The sequence below is a fragment of the Scyliorhinus canicula genome, chromosome 10, assembly GCF_902713615.1.
Source record: "Scyliorhinus canicula chromosome 10, sScyCan1.1, whole genome shotgun sequence".
Classification (NCBI taxonomy): Eukaryota; Metazoa; Chordata; class Chondrichthyes; order Carcharhiniformes; family Scyliorhinidae; genus Scyliorhinus; species Scyliorhinus canicula.
The window spans coordinates 49,658,053-49,676,885 of NC_052155.1; the positions used below are offsets into that span (position 1 = coordinate 49,658,053).

General features: G+C 46.7%; 1 protein-coding gene across 1 annotated transcript in view; it reads right to left on the bottom strand.

Annotated features, from left to right (window-relative positions):
* Positions 1 to 6,722: 6,722 nt before the first annotated feature.
* Positions 6,723 to 18,833, bottom strand: part of LOC119972345 (unconventional myosin-Id-like) — a 218,448-nt gene continuing 206,337 nt past the window's right edge. Inside the window, exon 22 of the mRNA XM_038808882.1 lies at positions 6,723 to 6,964. Within this exon, the coding sequence (XP_038664810.1) occupies positions 6,808 to 6,964 (157 nt within the window). The 3' untranslated portion in view covers positions 6,723 to 6,807. The remainder of the gene's footprint in view (positions 6,965 to 18,833) is intronic.

Below are 18,833 nucleotides of genomic sequence, written 5' to 3' on the forward strand. Positions count from 1 at the left end.
CCAATGACAAAATCACAGCAGGCGTTGGTTAGACGCCGAATTGCAATGCTCCGTCACCTCGGAAACGGCATCAATGAGATGCACGCCACATGTATTCTAATCACTGTTTGCATGTCATTGATGGGCCCATCGCGATTCTCCGTTTCCGATGGACTGAGTTCCCAATAGTGCAGTCCACGTGTGCTCTCAAACATCGTGAACCTGGTGTGATGGCTGCTGAAAGAGAGAGGGGACATACAGACAGTGTCCAGCACCACCATTCTTCGCCGACAGTCGTGCCGCTGGCCGGGGGGGGGGGGCTTCTGCCAGGACCGTGAAGTGTCGTGGGGGGTGGCCAGGAGGTCGGCTATGGGGTCGGTGTGGACGGGTATGCAACACCATTACCGCAACCAGCAAGGCAGCCATGCAGCTGCGCATGCTGCTGACATCCCGCTTTAGACATGGTGCTCTGGATCGTATAGGTGCCCTCTGGCCCCAGCCGACCCATCAGCTGACTGGGCATTCCAGCACAACCTGTCCCATGTTTCTGACCGTGATCAGTGTGCGTGTGTGTGGGGGTGTATCTGTATGGGCGGCTGCAACTTGTCAGCCATGCGAGTGTCCATCACCGACCTGCCGCACCGTATTTCATGAGATTCGATGGTGCTATCCCCTGACCGGTGGGCGGAATTGGTGCAGGTGTGGCGCCGATTTTCCATGGACTCTCAGTTGGTGTCAACATTGAATCGCAGAAACGGAGAATCCGGCCCAATGTATTCAGATTTGCTGTTCATACAAAGCCAGCTGGGAATAAGGAGGACAAAAACAAAGTTGCGAAGAGATACACATAGATTAAGTGAAACAAAAGCAGAAACTACTGGACAATTTCAGAAGGTCTGACAGCATCTGTGGAGATAAAAGGGAGATAATGGGTTGGATTCTCCGTTGCCCGACGCCGATATCATAAACAGCGGTCGGGCGGAGAATCCCTTTTGACGCCGAAATCGGGGGGCGCCTGTTTTCGGATGCTTCGTCCTCTCCAAAATCGCAACATCGGTGAGTACGCCGCACGCCGTTGGGACGGATTCAGGACGTCACCTGAACGCCTTCCCCCGATGGCTCCACCCCCGATAGGCCGAGTTCCCGACGGCGTTGGTCATGTGTGCTCTGAGTTTTTGTCAACCTGGCTTGTTGGCGCCGCCACAGTCGGTGGGGAGGGGTAGCCGTTTCACTGGCCAGGGGGGCTTTGGCGGATGCTGGGGGACTGGTGGGGGGTGGTCTGGGGGTGGCAAGGGAGACTAAAGGGGGGGTACTATCTGGCAGGCCGGGTCCACGTGTGGCCGGCGCCGTGTTGTACGACACGACCGCAGCAGGTCATCACCGTGCGCATGCGCGGCCACGGACCCGGCAATTTTCCAGCTGTTTATGTATGGATTGGCAGGTATTTAAGTTGCGTGGCTGCTAGGCCCCCCCCCCCCCCCCCCCCCCCCACTGGGCAGAGCATCGGTGCGGGGACGCCACCGAGTTTTTCATTGTAAAACTGGACACTTCCTCCAGCCATAGCCTCAAAATCGGAGAATCCAGTCCAATGTTTCAAGTCTGGATGACTCTTTGTTAAAACTAGGAGAGAACTAGAAATGGCACAATTAAGTGAATGTGGAAGAAGGTGAGTTTTATGTTGGGAAGTGCGAGTTTATTCAATTTGGTAGCAGAAAAACAAAAGCAGAATATTTTTTAAAGATGTGAAACTTATAAATGTTGATGTTCAAAGGGACTTGAATGCACAATGAACACAAAGTTATCATGCTGCTACCTCAAGGTATTAGGAAGGCAAATAGCATGTTGCCCTTTATTGTAAGGGATTATAACAAGATTGAGGCAGTTTTTGTTACGATTGTACAGGGCCAGGGTTTTCCGTGATGGGTCCTGCCATGGGGGACTTGGCGGGCCAGCTAAAAATCCATTAACTTTCAGGATGACTGGTCACTCCCAGGCACGGTAGCACAGTGGCTAGCACTGTTGCTTCACAGCTCCAGGGTCCCAGGTTCAATTCCCGGCTTGGGTCACTGTCTGTGTGGAGTTTGCACTTTCCGTGTCTGTGTGGGTTTTCTCCGGGTGCTCCAGTTTCCTCCCACAGTCAAAAGACGTGCAGGTTAGGCGGATTGGCCATGCTAAATTGCCCTTAGTGTTGTAAAAGGTTAGGTGAGGTTACGCGGATAGGGTGGAGGTGTGTGCTTAAGTGGGTGCTCTTTCCAAGGGCTGGTGCAGACACGATGGGTTGAATGGCCTCCTTCTGCACTGTAAATTCTATGATTGTATGATCCCAGCGGTGGTTGGGATTGGAAACTCCCACCCCAGCTCTTTGGTGAGACCACACCTGGAATACCTTGTGCATTTTGGTCTCCAAAGCCAAGAAAGGATTGCATTGGAGGCGTTACAGCGAGGATTCACTCGATTGGCCCCTGGGATGAGAGGAAACATTCCTAGAATGGGAGGCTGAGCAAATTGGGCCTGTGCACTTTGGAGTTTAATCGAATGAGAGCAGATTTCTTTGAAACACAAAATACTCTGAAAGGGCCTTACGGAATAGACACTGAAGATGTTGGGCACAATCTAACCAAATGAGAACAGAGTCCCGTAATGAGCGCATTTGGTCGGGTGTTATGAATCTTTGGAATTACAAACCTCAGAGGGGTGTGCGTGCTCCACCATTAAATTTATTTAAGGCTGAGATAGGCAGATTTTTAGCCTCTCTAGAAATCAGCAGGCAGCAATTGGATTGCAGGTAGAGGATCAACCATGATTGTATTGAATGACAGAACGTGCTCCAGAGGCCCTATGGTCTGCTCTTGCTCCTTTTCTTAAGTTATTGAGTAGGTGATGAATGCTTATTTAAGTCTTAAAGGTATTTCTGAAAAGTGTGATTTAAATCCCAAACTTCGGATGGTTCTGACTGGGTTACATCAAGAGTTACTCAGAAAAGATTAGAAGAATTAAAACCTCTTCTAACTTCTGGGTAACTATGGTACAAACCCATGGGACTCTGCCTCCCCCCCCCCCCCCCCCCCCCCACCCCCCCACCCACACCCATAGAAACATAGAAAATTGAAGCAGGAGGAGGCCATTCAGCTCCTCTTCGAGCCTGCTCCTCCATTCATTATGATCATGGTTAATTATCAAGTTCAAACCCGGATGCTGCCTCCCCCCCCCCCCCTCGCAATATCCCTTGATCACTTTAGCCCCAAGAGCTATATCTAATTTCTTCTTCAAATTATACAACGTTTCGGCCTCAACTACTTTCTGTGGTAGCAAATTCCACAGATTCACCACTCTCTGCCCGAAGAAATTTCTCCTCACCTCAGTCCTAAACTTCAAACTATGACCCCTAGTTCTGGACTCATCCACAATCAGGAACATTCTTTCTGAATCTACCCTGTCTAATCCTGTTGGAATGTTGTAAGTTTCTATGAGATCTCCTCTCACTCTTCCAAACGCCATATGAATATAATCCGAACTGACTTAGTCTCTCCTCATATGACCTGGTAAACCTTTGCTGCACTCCCTCCATAGCAAGAACATCCTTCCTCAGATAAGGGCATCAAATCTGCACACAATACTGCAGGTGTGGCTTCACCAGTGCCCTATACAATTGCAGAAAAACATTTGTATTCCTATGCGCAAAAGCCCCTGTCTCTCTCCTCTCCCCCCCCCCCCCGGGGTCTGGCCAGCACATCATACGCGATTCTCCCAATGGCATATAAGCTCATTTGATCTTTGTTATCTTTACTCACAAGTCTTGACATTTTCTCTTTGCCCATGCTGTTTGGTTCTCTAGTTGCTGGGCTGCCCTTGTTATTTGATCAACTTTGCACTGTTTCTGGGTTTCACATGAGGCTGCTGCCATTTCTACTATTTATCTGTGGGTGTAGTCATCGCTGCCACCATCTGTTATCATGGGTTCAACTTGTAATTTGTTGGCTTCTTACTCTACAAGAGGTCTTGTTGGAGGCAATGGTCTTTTGTTCAAAAACTTTTATTTACATGTTAACTATTTACAAAAGTTAAATGAGAGCAGGGCATCATCCGGAAATAATCTCTGAAATGTTTCACACTCATCGCCTTTCAGTGAATGACATCGTCAAGACATAGTTCCATACATGCTCGGTAGTTATCATTAGAATTAATCACTTTGCTGATGATCAAGAGTAGACATGTGTTGAAAGCACATCGTGTTTAACTAATTTGATTGAGTTTTTTGATAAGGTTACATGAGGTTGATGAGAGTAATGTGATTGATGTAGTCTACACAAGCTGCTTGATAAAGTGCCAGATAACAGGCTTACCCGCAAAGTTGAAGTCTATGGAATAAAAGGAAAAAAATGGCAGCATGGGTACAAAGTTGTCTGAGTGACTGAGTTAGTAGTGAAAGGTTGATTTTAGGGCTGGTGAAAAGTATACAACGGTGTTCCCGAGGGCCCAGCACTAGGCCCTTTAAATTTATAGATGTATTATAAAGACTTAGGCTAGAATTTTACATGGCTTTGAGAACCTTGTCCCCTGGATGAAAAGTTGGAGGTGAGTAGATCTTTGCTTGACAGGGTCATACTGCATCAATTTAATGGCTATTGTGCCTTTTATTAGCTTGGGATAAGACTGCCACTCCTTTTTTGGGAGGAAATCTCACCTCAGCGAGCTGCCAGCCAACCAAGTGGCTGGCTGCAGTCTCCGCAGAGTCACCGAGCACCTGAAGATGGGATGCCATGGATCTGATCTTAAAGGTAAGTTTGGGGTTGTGCCAGAGTCAGGTTGGCAGGCCGCAGTGGGGTGGCCAGAGAATCCGGTTCACCAAGACAGGGAGAGGGGGGAGATGCAGGTTTGGTAACTACTTTGGAGGGGGCAGCCTCAATTGGGCACAGGTGCCAAACAGGAGGTACCATTCTGCTGCTCGCAACAAGGCCTCTTGACCATGGCATCTGCTACTGTGGGTAAATTTCCTGTGGTAGCAGGAGGAGGCCCTTAAGTAGCCATTAATTCTCCCTTTAAGATCCTCACTTGGCTCACGGGCAAGCTGGCTGCTTGATGCCTTCCCCACTGTAGGTAAAATCCCAGCAGGCGGTGGGTACGCATCAAACACATCCATTAGGGTGCTCAATTTTACACCCTACCTTGCCTGCCAGGCAGTCCCCATTTCCAATGTGTCCCCAGGGTGCAGGGGGTGCCTGGGTGGGTGAGTGTGTGAGGCAAGAGTATGAGTAAAACTTAGACTTGGGTGTTTAAGGCACCATTTCAACATGTATGGATAACACACAGCTGAGTAGCATTATAAAATGTGAGGAGTATAGTGTTAGGCCTGATGGCAGGATGACCAAAGAAGAGTGGAATAGACAGACACATAGCAGATGGAAATTAATGCAGAGACGTGTGAAATGATATATTTTGGAGGTAGAACGCAGAGAGATAAAACAACGGATACAACTCCAAAATAAGTGCACGGACATAAGGTATGCATGCCACAAATTATTGAAAGTGGCAGGACAGGTTGAACTTTATCAATAGAAGTGTAAACAAGGAAGGTGTGGTGAATCTTTATAAAACTCTGATTTATCCTCAACTAGAGCATTGTGTCCAATTCTGGGTACCAGACTTTAGGAATGATGTGAAGGCTTCAGAGGGGATGCAGAAGAGATTTATGAGACTGGTTCCCGGGATGATGAAGATGAGGCTTTCAAGGGGATCAGCCATGATCATAATGAATAGAGGAGCAGGCTTGAAGCTACTCTTGCCCCTATTTTCTATGTTTCTAAAAGATAATTGGATTAGCACCTGAAGAGAGAAATATTGTAGGTATATTGGGAACGAGCAACAAGACTGGGACTGAATTAATTGCTCTTTCAGAGAGATAGCACAGACCAGGGCCGGGATTCTCCCCTACCCGACGGGGCGGGGTTCCCGGCGTGATGGAGTGGCGTGAACCACTCCGGCGTCGGGCCGCCCCAATATCCCCTCACCTTGAGGGGCTAGGCCCGCGCCGGAGTGGTTGGCGCTCCGCTGGCTGGCATGGACGGCCTTTGGCGCCACGCCAGCCGGTGCCGAAGGGACTTCAGCGGCCGGCATAGGTCCGCGCATGCGCCGGAGCGCCAGTGGCTGCTGACGTCGGGGATGGGGTCACTTCCACCTCTGCCATGGTGATGACCATGGCGAAAGCGAAAGGAAAAGAGTGCCCCCACGGCACAGGCCCGCCCGCTGATTGGTGGGCCCCGATCGCCGGCCAGGCCACCATGGGGGCACCCCCCCGGGGCCAGATTGCCCCATGCCCCCCCCCCCCTCCAGCCAGGACCCCGGAGACGGCCCACGCCACCTGCTCCCGCCGGTAAGGTAGGTGGTTTGATCCACGCCGGCAGGAAAGGATTGACAGCGGCGGGACTTCGGCCCATCGCGGGCCGGAGAATCGCCGGGGGTGGGGGTGGGGGGGGGGGGGGGGTGGGGCGCCGAACCGCATGGCGCGATTCCCGTCCCCGCCGAATCTCTGGTGGCGGAGAATTCGGGACACGGCGGGTGCGGGATTGACGCCGGCCCCCGGCGATTCTCCGACCCGGCCGGGTGTCGGAGAATCCCGCCCCAGATGCGCAAAATGGCCTCCTTCTGTCCTATAGCCATTCTATGATACTATTCTATCATTCATTCACACAATCACATTGTATGTCTTGCAAGCTAATTTCACTTGGGCAAAATATAGACCAGAGTGGAGAGAACAGGAACCTTTTATTAAAAAATACATTACAAAAACAACTCGGTATGCTCCGATTGAAATCTCTAGTTCCAAAAGTGCTATATTCCTGGCCAGTATAGCGTGAAGCCTGCACGATTTTTCTTGAAGTCTGGCACTGTTTGTTCAATTCTCTCCTCCACTACCACTGTACGTTTTTTGCCGCGCATGTGACAATGGATCGAGTTGCTGACGTTGACCTGCAGGGGAAGGCTTTTCCTGGAAGGATAAAAAAATGAATAGCAAATGGTTAGAAAGAACTTCCATGATTATTATATTTTGGAAGGCAAGTTAAGGTGAAGTTTGAGTTCCCAGTGCCATATGTGGGGAAGAAAGGGTGAGGAAGATGCAAAAGGGCTGCAGATGTACATAGACAGGTTTCTGGGCAAGAACATGGCAGATGGAATACAATGTGGGAAAGTGTGAAGTTGTCCATTTTGGTGGGAAAAATAATAAAACAGAACATTTTTTGAATGTTGGAGAGACAGGGAAATGGATGCAGTTAGAGGGACCTGAATGTCCTTGTACATGAATCACAGAAAATTAACAGGAAAGTACAGCAGGAGCCTCAGAGAGCTATGTAAAATATCTCATGGAATAGAAAAGGTTCATGCCAGGTGCGACTTGAAATCAGACCATGATTTGAGTGCAAAGGGACAACAGGGGTATATGTTGATAAAAGGTGGGCTTCTCAAACAGAAAGGTGGTAATTTTCACTGATTTCACTTCATGCTAATTACCTCAAAATAGTGTCATAGACCTTTTTATTCTTCAGTTCTCTTCCTGAAGACATGGTCCTTGGTGATTATTTGTCAAACAACAGCCAAAATTCCATGATTTGTTTCCCTACAGATAGGGCTAGGAGGCTGGCCCCAAGCCTACGCAGCCAGAATGGGGATCAAACTCCATGCTGTCAACATCAATATAATCCACACGCTAATTGTCTAAGAAACTGAGTCAATCCCGTCGGTAGACGTATAATTCAATTAGCACTGGCGATGCGGCTGGCTCGATCTTGAAAGAGGCCTACTGTGGGTATTCAAAGAGACTTCATGTTTTATCAGAGAGACCCTCTTTAATATGGAAATTAATCTCAGACTGCTCCTTTGGGTACCGCTAAAATCTAACGGGTAACTGCCGTCCCAAGATCCTTACTCTACATTATGTTAATGCTCCCTGTGACATTATCTTGTTGGCAGTGACAAGCTCAGTCCTATCTTGAGGCTTCCATTTAGCAAGCCACATCAGAGGCACCTGTTTGGCAACCTGCAGTTAGTCTGCCAAATTTGAAGGAAGCCAGGGCCTCAAATTCACAGCGACCTCTTCACTGATGTAACAGGCAGCCGAGCTCGTATGCTTGTCAGTCGGTCACCTAAAAGTCCAAATCAAACCGAGCTGACAAATAACTGGAACTAGATTCAGTTAGAGGAGCGAAGTTACGGATTCTGAAGCCAAGGATTTGAGAACATAATTTTGAAGGGCATTGTTATAGCCTGCCTGCTTGCCACTGGCTGGGGACTAATGACAATCCCACAATCCTATGGGAGAATGAGCTTCCCCAATGAGTGGGGCGGAGAAATCATTAGCAGACTCCCTGCATAAATGCAGCTGGCCAGCTTGGAACCAGCAGAGAGAGAGAGGAGTGAGCAGCAAGCAGCAAGGGAAGCAGCTGCTGCTGCTGCTGCTGCTGCTGCTGCTGCTGCTGCTGCTGCTGCTGCTGCTGCTGCTGCTGCTGCTGCTGCTGCTGCTGCTATATGTTATTGTAAATAAATGTTATTTCTTTGTATCCTGAAAACTCGTGCTGGATTCTTCGTGGCCCTCACAAAAGGGATCATAGGTGTCTACTGAAGGAGGAGCTGGAGGGGCCGAATGATCTCCCTCATCTCCACATAGCTCTATGAAAATATGAGTTTGAAAGCAACAGCAGCTAAGGGCAGAAACAGAGAAAGAGTCAAAGACCTGGCTGTTTTCCTGCTAGAATGTGCCGGAGAATAGGTTCATTCAAACATTCGCCAAGCCTCTTGATCAAATTATCCACTGGGTTCACCCAAGGCTGCCTTTGCACAATAGGAGTGCTGTGGCATTCTGACTCTTCCACTACAGTGCACCCAGCCTGCTTCTGTTTGTCTGAGAAAAATACTTTGCTTCTGTGTGGTCATGCTGAGGCGTGATCGGACGCTACTGCCACAGACAACTCTTGACTTCAACAGGATCCTAGTATCTGCAGGGGCTTTGGTTAATGCATCATTGCAGAATGTGTCCCAAGGTTCACAGCCTGGCTGGATCTTTGCCTGACTACAGGAGCAACAATCAACATTAAAGATACCGGGCAGAGAATGGGTCCTTTTGTGCCTGTTTTAGTCACTGATCGCTCAGTTCTATATTGTAAGCATAACCTCACAAAAGAAACTCCCCAAATTTCTCTAATTTTCTCTTGAAGGCAGTGAGTCTTGTCAACGTGTTGTTCCACTCGCACTGGTTCAAACAAGCTAACACTGACAACAAATTCTGGGTGGGGGAGGGGGCGCACAGTTAATGTGTCAGTGTTTCTAATGAGAATCAGCTCAGACCAGGTTTCCCTACAAAAATGTTAGGAAAACAAAGTTCATTTTAAGGGAATTAGATTTTATAGTATTTCCTGTTGACTATTTAGATGAATAACAACAGCAAAGTTTATTTACAGATAATTACATGGCAGAGCTTTGCAGCGTTGTGGCTTCAAGTCAGCATCCAGGATTGAACTGATACAGAAACCCAGGCTTCCTGGAGTGATCCCCCCACCCTCGTCCCTGACTGGCTTCTCGGGCCATGTGACCCTCTCGGCAGATCGCCTCATAAAGGGGACAAATACACAGATTATTTACTGGTAAACCTTAGAAATAAGACAGAGCTTTAAGTGTGTTTAATTTAATATTTTTATGCCTGGAATGGAAAATCTACAGTTAGTTTCATACTGGACAAAGGTGTTGTATGTGTGAGGGTTTGTTAACTTCCAACTGTGTTTCTATTGTGTTTAAAGAGGCCTATGCCTTGAATAATAAATAAAAAAACATAAACGTGCGGATGATGCTGAACAACTGAGGCATTGTAAGGTCGAGAAGCTTTTACATTTTAATTTAGCTAATTTGATTGCAGTTGAAGAAAGGCAGTGAGAGAAAGAGCAGCTCTAACAGCACTGCTGGAAGCAGTTGATTTAGAAGGCTAGAGAGGGAACATCTCTCTCTCGGCTTTGTCAGAAGAAAAGCCATACCATGGAATAATGGATAAGAATACAAGTGCAGGGATCTGATGAATAGATAGTTAAGAAAACTAGAGAAATTAAGGGACATTGCCAGGAAATCTGAGGTTAAAGGTACTAGAACTAGAACAGAGTAAGTTCAGTAAGGGCAGACCAAGCTGTGAAGAAGGCTGGGACACCAGAAAGATATCTAAGTAGTTTTTAGGATTGTGGGATTTTCCTACAGACCCTTGGAATGCAAATTGAAATAACTATGGAAATCCGTGGCTGGATCTCAGAGTTTGTATAAAAACAATTAGATAAGGGCAGCACGGTAGCCTTGTGGATAGCACAATTGCTTCACAGCTCCTGGGTCCCAGGTTCGATTCCGGCTTGGGTCACTGTCTGTGTGGAGTCTGCACATCCTCCCCATGTGTGCGTGGGTTTCCTCCAGGTGCTCCGGTTTCCTCCCACAGTCCAAAGATGTGCAGGTTAGGTGGATTGGCCATGATAAATTGCCCTTAGTGTCCAAAATTGCCCATAGTGTTGGGTGGGGTTATTGGGTTATGGGGATAAGGTGGAGGTGTTCACCTTGGGTAGGGTGCTCTTTCCAAGAGCCGGTGCAGACTCGATGGGCCGAATGGCCTCCTTCTGATCTGCAAATTCTATGATATCTATGACAAAGGAAACCTAAAGGGATTGAAGTAAAATCCTGGAGTGGATTTTCTGTTAAAAGTGGAGCAGGAGCTTTGTTTAAAATTCTCATTTGGAAAACCTGGTCTGGATTTCAGAATGCAAACTGCCAAGGGAAAGCGTACTTATGATAGACGAGTTTAAAACACGATTTTGGGAGTGGTGTTTGGAAACTCTCACGTGACAATCATCTGGGGGGATTTCTGAGGAGACATCGACAAACATTTATTTGGAGTTCAGAATGTATTTGCCCACAGTCATCTTGTGTGCTTAAAAAGGACTTTGTGTGAATGAGACCATTGTAGGTGAAGATAAAAGCAAATTACTTCAGGTGCTGGAATCTGAAACAAATACAGAAAATACTGGACAATCTCAGGTCTGAAAGCAGCATCTGTGGAGAGAGAAGGGAGCAAACATTTCAAGTCTGGATGACTCTTTGCAAAGCTTTGCTGTTCAGTATTTTCTGTTTTTGTTATTGTAAATTGATGTACTTTATAATCTGTGTTCATCCTAAAACCTGTGCGTGATTATTCAAATAAAAGGAAGAGGAGTGGCACGGTGGTAGTGGTGGTGGGGGGTGGCATTGCTGCCTCAGGGCACCGAGGACCTGACTTCGATCACTGTCCGTGAGGAGTTGCACATTCTCCGGGTGTCTGTGTGGGCCTCACCCCCACAACCCAAAGATATGCAGGGTAGTGGATTGGCCATGTTAAATTGCCCCTTAATTGGAAAAAAAATAAGGGGGAAGCAAAGGCACATTGTATCATAATCCAATATTTTTGAGAAATGTTTTTTCTTATTGTTGAAACTAACCAATCTGTTCCTCCACATTTCATTTAAAAAAGTAAATGTTACGGCCTTTTCAGCAGGGATTCCATTTTTGATCTTCCTGTCCAGTTAATAACATCAACTGGGATTGTAACACAAGACAAAGTCTCAGGGCATGATCTACCGGCTGCGTTGCACTCTTGCTTGAACGCAAATTGGCAAGTAGATGCCCAATGAGGCCTCTCGCTGGCTTCCCTTGCATGACCTCCATGAAAGAATATCTTATTGAAACACCTTATTGAACTCTGGAACTCACGTGATCCAATATTTATTTTTCTCTGTGGTCTCCATACTATAAAACATTCTATTCTCTATCCCTCTCTTTACTGAGTGCGGAAGTTAACATTGTGAACTCTCCTTCCTGTGTTTTGAGTGTGTGCAAATAAACTAACCCTTTGAGTTCATCCTATCTTGAGTTATTAACAGAAAATCAGATCACACTAAAAACCGAGGGATTGGGAAATATGCCACTGCTTATAAAGAGAGAGACAAATCAAAAATCTTTTCCCTTTACAGACGGGCATTTAAGATGAGGAATTAACGTTGGCTAAATTAAAGCCTCTTCTGTCTCTAATAGTGGGCAAGATCCAGAACAAGGTGGCATAATCAAAGAATGTAGCCAGGAGCAAAATCTGGAAGCACTTCTTCCCCCAAAGGTCATAGAAATTTGGCACATTCTCCTCAAAAGACAGCCGCTGCTGGATCATGATCCATATGAAGATCGATAAATTGTGTGAGGGTATTGAAAGATTTAAGTAAGTGGAATTAAGGTACAGATCAGCCAAGGAGAGTTGAACATCCTTCAAGGCCTTAATTTCTTTCTCCTTTTCTTTTGTCCAATCCCTATCATTAGTGCTGGGACACGTGCTGAACAGAGGGATTCAGGTAGAAGTGGTTGTGGAGAAGGGAAGTGAAAGGGTAAAATATTCCACAGGATTTACACCCAATGAGATTAATTAACCAAGCCAAATGAATTGAAGCTGTGACACGTCAGCCTTCTGTTGTAACCTGCCTGATTACTACTGGCTGGGGACTATTTCCTAACCCACAATCCATAATGGGATGAGCTCCCCCAATGAGGAGGGCGGAGAAATCATTAGCAGAGTCACCTGCATAAACAGAGCTGGCCAATGTGGAACCAGCTAGAGAGGAGAGAGAAGTGGTGGAGTACTGCTGCTGTTGTATATATGTAATTGTTGATAAAGTTATTTATTTGATTCTACAAACTCGTGCTGGATTCTTTGTGGCCCTCACAAAACCTTCCATATTGAGGAGCGCACTCACTAATTGACCAATGGGAAAGCCCATGGTTTTCCCATTTATATCGGGCAAAGAGAAAAAAAAAAATCTTGCATTCGTACAGTGCCTTTCAAAATCTCAGAATGCAAGTGCTTTATAGTCAATGAAGTGATTCAGAATAGTCACTGCTGTAAGCCAGTTTATCTCACGACAAAGTCTCAAAAGGTCAGCAATCAGATAATGACCCTTGAGAATGTTTATTAAAGAATAAACATTGGCCAAGACACTGGAGAGATCTTTCAAAGAGTTTTGCAAAATGTTTCCTGCCAAGAGTCGGGGTAAATTTCCTTTACTTTGGCCTTCTGGATTTGTCACCCAACCTGGTTTTTGGTCCATTGAAAATAAATGGACTGAAACTCTTGGGAGCAGTTAACAGGGCCTGTGAATTGTCAACATATCAAAACTTGATTCTAGTGCACCGACCTCTGTGCTGGCAGGTTGCAGGAGAAAATTAAATGGCTCAGTAGCTCTTTGAATTATCACATTCTCGGGGGAATTGGATGGTGAATTGTGTGTGCATACCTTTGTTTTGCCACTGGGCTCTGGGTCCAAATCCATTGATTGTAAGAGCATCGTGCAAGTTAAGTTTGGCAAATTTCACTCTGAGCCAACAGAAGAAGATCTCTGTTACCTTGGCAGTAATTGGAATGCTCACTCAGCAGGGTATCTAAAAAATGCTAAACGTCGCTAGGAAAATTCGATAGGACAGTTTAAAGGGAGATTTGCTCTGTACATTGTTCCTGTTGTACCTACCCTGGGACTGTTGGGTGGGACAGTCTGGAGGGATTGAGGTGACTTGATCAAAATCTTGAGGATTTTGAGCACTATTTGACAGTGTGGATGTAGCGAGAATGTTTCCTCTTGCTGGAGAATCTAGAACTATGGCTTACTGTTTAAAAGTAAACAGATGTGGCAAATATACGTTCTCTGAGGATCACAAGTCGCTGAAACTCATCCTCAGAAGGCTGTGGAGTCTTTCAAGACAGATCTACATACGTTCTTGATTAGCAAGGGGTGAAAGGTTATCCGGGTTAGGCAGGAATGTGGGTTACAAACAGATTAGCCATGGAGCAGGATTCTCCCATTCGGCGGCAGAGTGTCCACGCCGTCAGAAATGCCGTCGTGTTTCACGATGGCATGAACGGACCCCTAGGAGTACCGATTCTGGCCCCTACAGGGGGCCAGCCCGCGCTGGAGCGGTTCATGCTGCTCCAGCCTCCCATCCCGGTGCGAACTATGCACCGTGCCAACCCGTGCGTGCGCGGTGGCCTCCCTCACAGTGCCGTCCCCCCCCCCCTCCCCCACCCTGCGCGCAGAGTTCCTGCTGGCTGCGACTGGGTGTGGACAGCGCCAGTGGGACTTTTTAGATAGGCCGCTCGGCCCATCCTGGCCGGAGAATCGGCAGCCCGGCCGCGGAGAGCGGCCCGTGACAGGCGCCGTGCCAAACGCCGATTGAATCGCGTGCCGGCATGAGGGCGGAGTGGCGCGGTTGCAGGGATTCTCCGGCCCGGCGCGGGGCTGGGAGAATCCCGCCCTCAGTCTAATTGAATGGGCGAGCATGTATGAGGGCTGAATGGCCTAATCTAGCTCCTAATTCATATGAATTTGCTTTGCTCTGTACCTAATGTGTTTGCCTTGAGTGTGTTTAATTGGTCACTGTAAATGGAGCTTTTCTCTGTAACTAACTTATTCAGTACTTGATGGTAATCATTGATTATACAGTAAGTGCTGCGAGTAGGAATGCATCCCATTGCCAAGCGCTAACACCTTGACATGCACCAAGGAAATACATTTAATTAATAAATAAATAAATTAATTAATTGGTGAAGTTGTGGAACTCGCTACCCCATAGTGCGGTGGAATCTGAGTCATTAAATGTTTTAAAGTGTGGGTTTCACCCCCACAACCCAAAGACGTGCAGGTTAGGTGGATTGGCCACACTAAATTGCCCCTTAATTGGAAATAAAAATTGGGTACTCTAAATATTTAAAAATAAATGTTTCAATGAATGAGATCCGCCCCCCACGACGGGTCGGAGAATAGCGGGAGGGCCTTCCCGACATTTTTCCCGCCCTCCCGCTATTCTCCCCCCCCGCCCAACTCCCGACACGAATCGCTGCCGCCGTTTTTTTACGGCCGGCAGCGATTCACAGCTGATAGATGGGCCGAAGTCCCAGCCCTTTACGCTGTTTTTACGAACGGCAAACAGACCTGGTCTGGCCGTTTGTAAAAACGGCGGGAACAACTCGCTTTTTATAACCATGGCACTGATTGGCACGGCAGTACCACGGCCGTGCCAAGGGTGCCATGGGCCCGCGATCGATGGGCACCGATCGCGGGCAGCGGGCCCGATGCCCGCGCACTATTTCTCCTTCCGCCGCCCCGCAGTATCCATTCGCGGGGCGGCTGAGGGGCATCCCGGCCCGCGCATGCGCGGGTTTCGCGCAAATACGCAATGACGTCATCCGCGCATGCGCGGGTTGGAGTCTTCCAATCCGCGCATGCGCGGCTGATGTCATATGATGCGTCAGCCGGTGCTAACTCCGGCAAGCGGGCTTAACGAAATTCGTTAAGCCCGTGATGCCGGAGCTTACGGCGTCGGGCTGCTAGCCCCGACCGGGGACCAGAATCGGTTCCCGGTCGGGAAGGGGCGCGCTGGCGTCAAACCCGCCCGAGTTTGACGCCAGCCTTACGATTTCTCCCGTTTTGGGAGAATCGCGCCCATAGATTTCTGATTTTAAAAAATGGGTTCAAGGGATATGGGCAACTGGTGGGCAACAGGATTTGAGACCAGGAAGAGATCAGCCACGATCTTGATTGAATGGCGGAGCAGACTCGAAGGACTGAATTGCCTACTTCTGCTCCTAATTCCTATGTTCCTATTAAGGAAATTGCTATGTATCCTGGATACTTAAATAAGCATGAATAAATTAAAAGGGATGCTGGGCCATTACGACGTTCCCTCACAAATGTCTCTCTATGTCTCAAATGAGTTATTGGTTTATTTAAACAGCTTATTAAAGAAGATCGATCCTGTTCAACAGGAAACTTTTCAATACAACACGCTGGTTTTGGCAATAAAGGGATGAACAAATTGCAGTTCCCACCCAATTATTCTCCAGTCTGGATGTGGTAATATGGTAGTAACCAATCAAGCAAGATGTGAGTTTGAATTTTGGTCTGGGAAATCTGCCCATTTCTAGACAAATGGCAGGAAATTACCACAACGGCTGCTAGATTTCTTCAAAAACAAAATCGTGGATCACAAAAGTTCTTGAGCGAAGTCAAGATGTTATTACCTATTGCTGTGGACTGTTTATGAACACAACCTGTGACAATGTGTTTGAGTTCTTGGGGCAACATGGAACATTGACATGGTTTCCTATATCTCAAGAACCAATAAAAAAGAATCACTGTTGTTACGCAGGAGGCAGTTTTTGCGCACTTGAGATCCCATTAACAGCAAAATAACCTTTATTTTTGTTTGCAAATGTTGGCTGAAGGAAAAATTTGGGACAGGTTAGGGTTCTGTTTCTTGAAAATTGTTTACAACTAATGACCTTAACCTGAAAAGAGAGATTGCCTCTTGGGTCTGGACTTTCATCTTGAGTCAGGAATTGTGAGTTGGGCCAATTCTGAGTGTTGTGATCCCGTATGCCCAGCATTGTGCATCTACACTATTTTCATGGCAGGGTGGAGGGGACCGTCTGGAATCGGGGCCGCCACCTCCCAAAGCAGGTTGAGGTGGAAATGGAGGCAGGTGATGACAAGGTGGGCAGGTTAGAAGACCAGCCTCTGTTCCCTAGGACATCGGAACAGTTCTGTAAATGAGTGCTGGCACGTTACGCTTCAGATCCTCAACCCCAACCCACCCACATGTTCCTTCCATAGTCTCCTTCATGAAAGACCTCATGAGCCGTATAATAATGTTTATATGTTTTTGAGATACTCATAAAACTGTCAAAATATACAGCCATTCAAAAACCTCTTGAAAATGTTCTCATAGAATTGTCAACAAAAGCAAAGCACACAGTTCCCTTGCAGAACTGAATCCATTCGTGGAGTTTAAAGCTGAGTCAAGTATTCATAATGGGATTACAAAGCGCAGCTATGTCAATAAAGCCTCTAGAGCTGAATACATTTTTAAAAATTGTGTTAGTAGAATGTATGGCGATCTACTCCACTACTTTAAAAGACTGAACAGATGACTAGACTGTGAATAAAAGATTAAACCATGGTGTACATTGTCATATTAAAATCTTAATCTCAATAATCCTGAATACAGAAAAGCATTTTATCCACTGGATCAAGTATTCAAATGAATCTGAAGACTTTCACAATGCAGGTCAAGTTAATGGTTGCTTACCTTTTCTTAATAAAGTCCTGTCACCAATCATTGTATTGAAAATAAAATCAACTTATCATACACCATTACATTATGACATGTGAAGTTGACAACAACCTTTGAACTTAACTGTTTAAAGGTACACAACTCGAGATCAGTGGTTCCCCATAGTTAACAATTTATGTGAGGTGCTGTAAACCATATTCTTCTAACAAAGTTGACCCAACTCCATGGAAATAATAAGGGGGTCTAAAATGCCCACCCTCTGAAATAGATTGCTGTGTGCAGGCTTGCTTCCTGTACCCATATCTGGGGTTATAAAAATCCCACATATCAGAAATGAGAGTGGGAATCCTGGAATCAGGTCTCCCCCAACATTTTTAAATCACACTTATTCTGACACAGATCGAGGCAAGAAAATCTAGGCCTTGGTTTAATGGCTCATCTAAAAGACAGATTCTCCTGCAACCCAAAATTTCTTTAAATGTCAGTGTATGTGTTCAAGTCAGTACTGTGACTTGAATCCATTAACTACTGACACAGAAGTGAGTGTATTGCCAACAAAGCCGACCCAGGGTACTATAACACTTGATAAGCTACCAGGAGAAGTTCAACGTCTGCCCAAATCAGGCAGCAAGTCAGTGGAGTGATTTTCTGTGTACCAGTCCATGCTAGCCTTAGGCCTGAGCTACTTGAATAAAAGTAGCAGGCCAGAGAACTGAACAGGCGTCATAATGAAGCTAGCTAGTCACGGCCTGGCAAATTTTGGTTGGTGCTGATGCCAAGCCATTCTGCAGGTAGGTCCTGGGGATATTGGGAGCAGTTGAAACCAAGGTGCAGAGATAAGCTGTGCCAAGCCGGGATACATGGTCTGGAGCCACGTCAAGCACAATTGCTGTTAGTTTCCTCCTGTGTGTGTGAAATCCTTTAAAAGCGTGACATGAATGTGGTTGTTATTCAACGTTGGTGTTGTTGCTGGTGAGTGAAGCTGTCACCTAAGGTTTAATACACCCCATACAATCCCATACACCCCACATCAACCCCCCCCCCCCACCCCCCACCCCCAATCTAACCACCAATTCCATAATGGTGAACGTGATTTTCCTCAATTGATTTTCAATACCTGAGAGGTTTGGAGAAGGATTGTTTTCCCCTATTATCTCTGGGGTTATATCTCATTCTTTTTCCTCTCCCCAGGAGATTACATGGCTGTGGCAATGGGTGGGTTGGGAGGTGGTTATGAAGTGGATAATCATGATACTCCAGGCATCATGAACAGGCTTGAGGCATCCAACTGGTCTTTCTGTGCCAATCACACTCGGATATTTAAAAAAAACCCTCATTCAGCCTGTTGGCTGCAATCTTTCTCTAAAAATATGGCAGTGAAAGTACGATTTTAATATTTGGAAGGCTTTGGAAAAGGGGCCTAAGGTTTTCATATCTTCAGAATGAGATAGAGGAGTGAGTGAGAATGAGAGACTGAGGTGCCAGCACTTCTACACACAAGCCCCTATCTCTTGAAACCCTCTCCGTACGCCTCACTTGAACCAAGTCTATTGCTTCAGCTTTTTAAATGAGCTTACCTCTGTTGCCTAGCAACTGTTGCCTAGGTGCGGAGAAAGGAGACAACCTCGTCCCTGACAGGCTGCTGATGTTGAATAAAATTTGCAGCTATCTGTGAGAGACCCAGAAGTGGGAAAAATGTA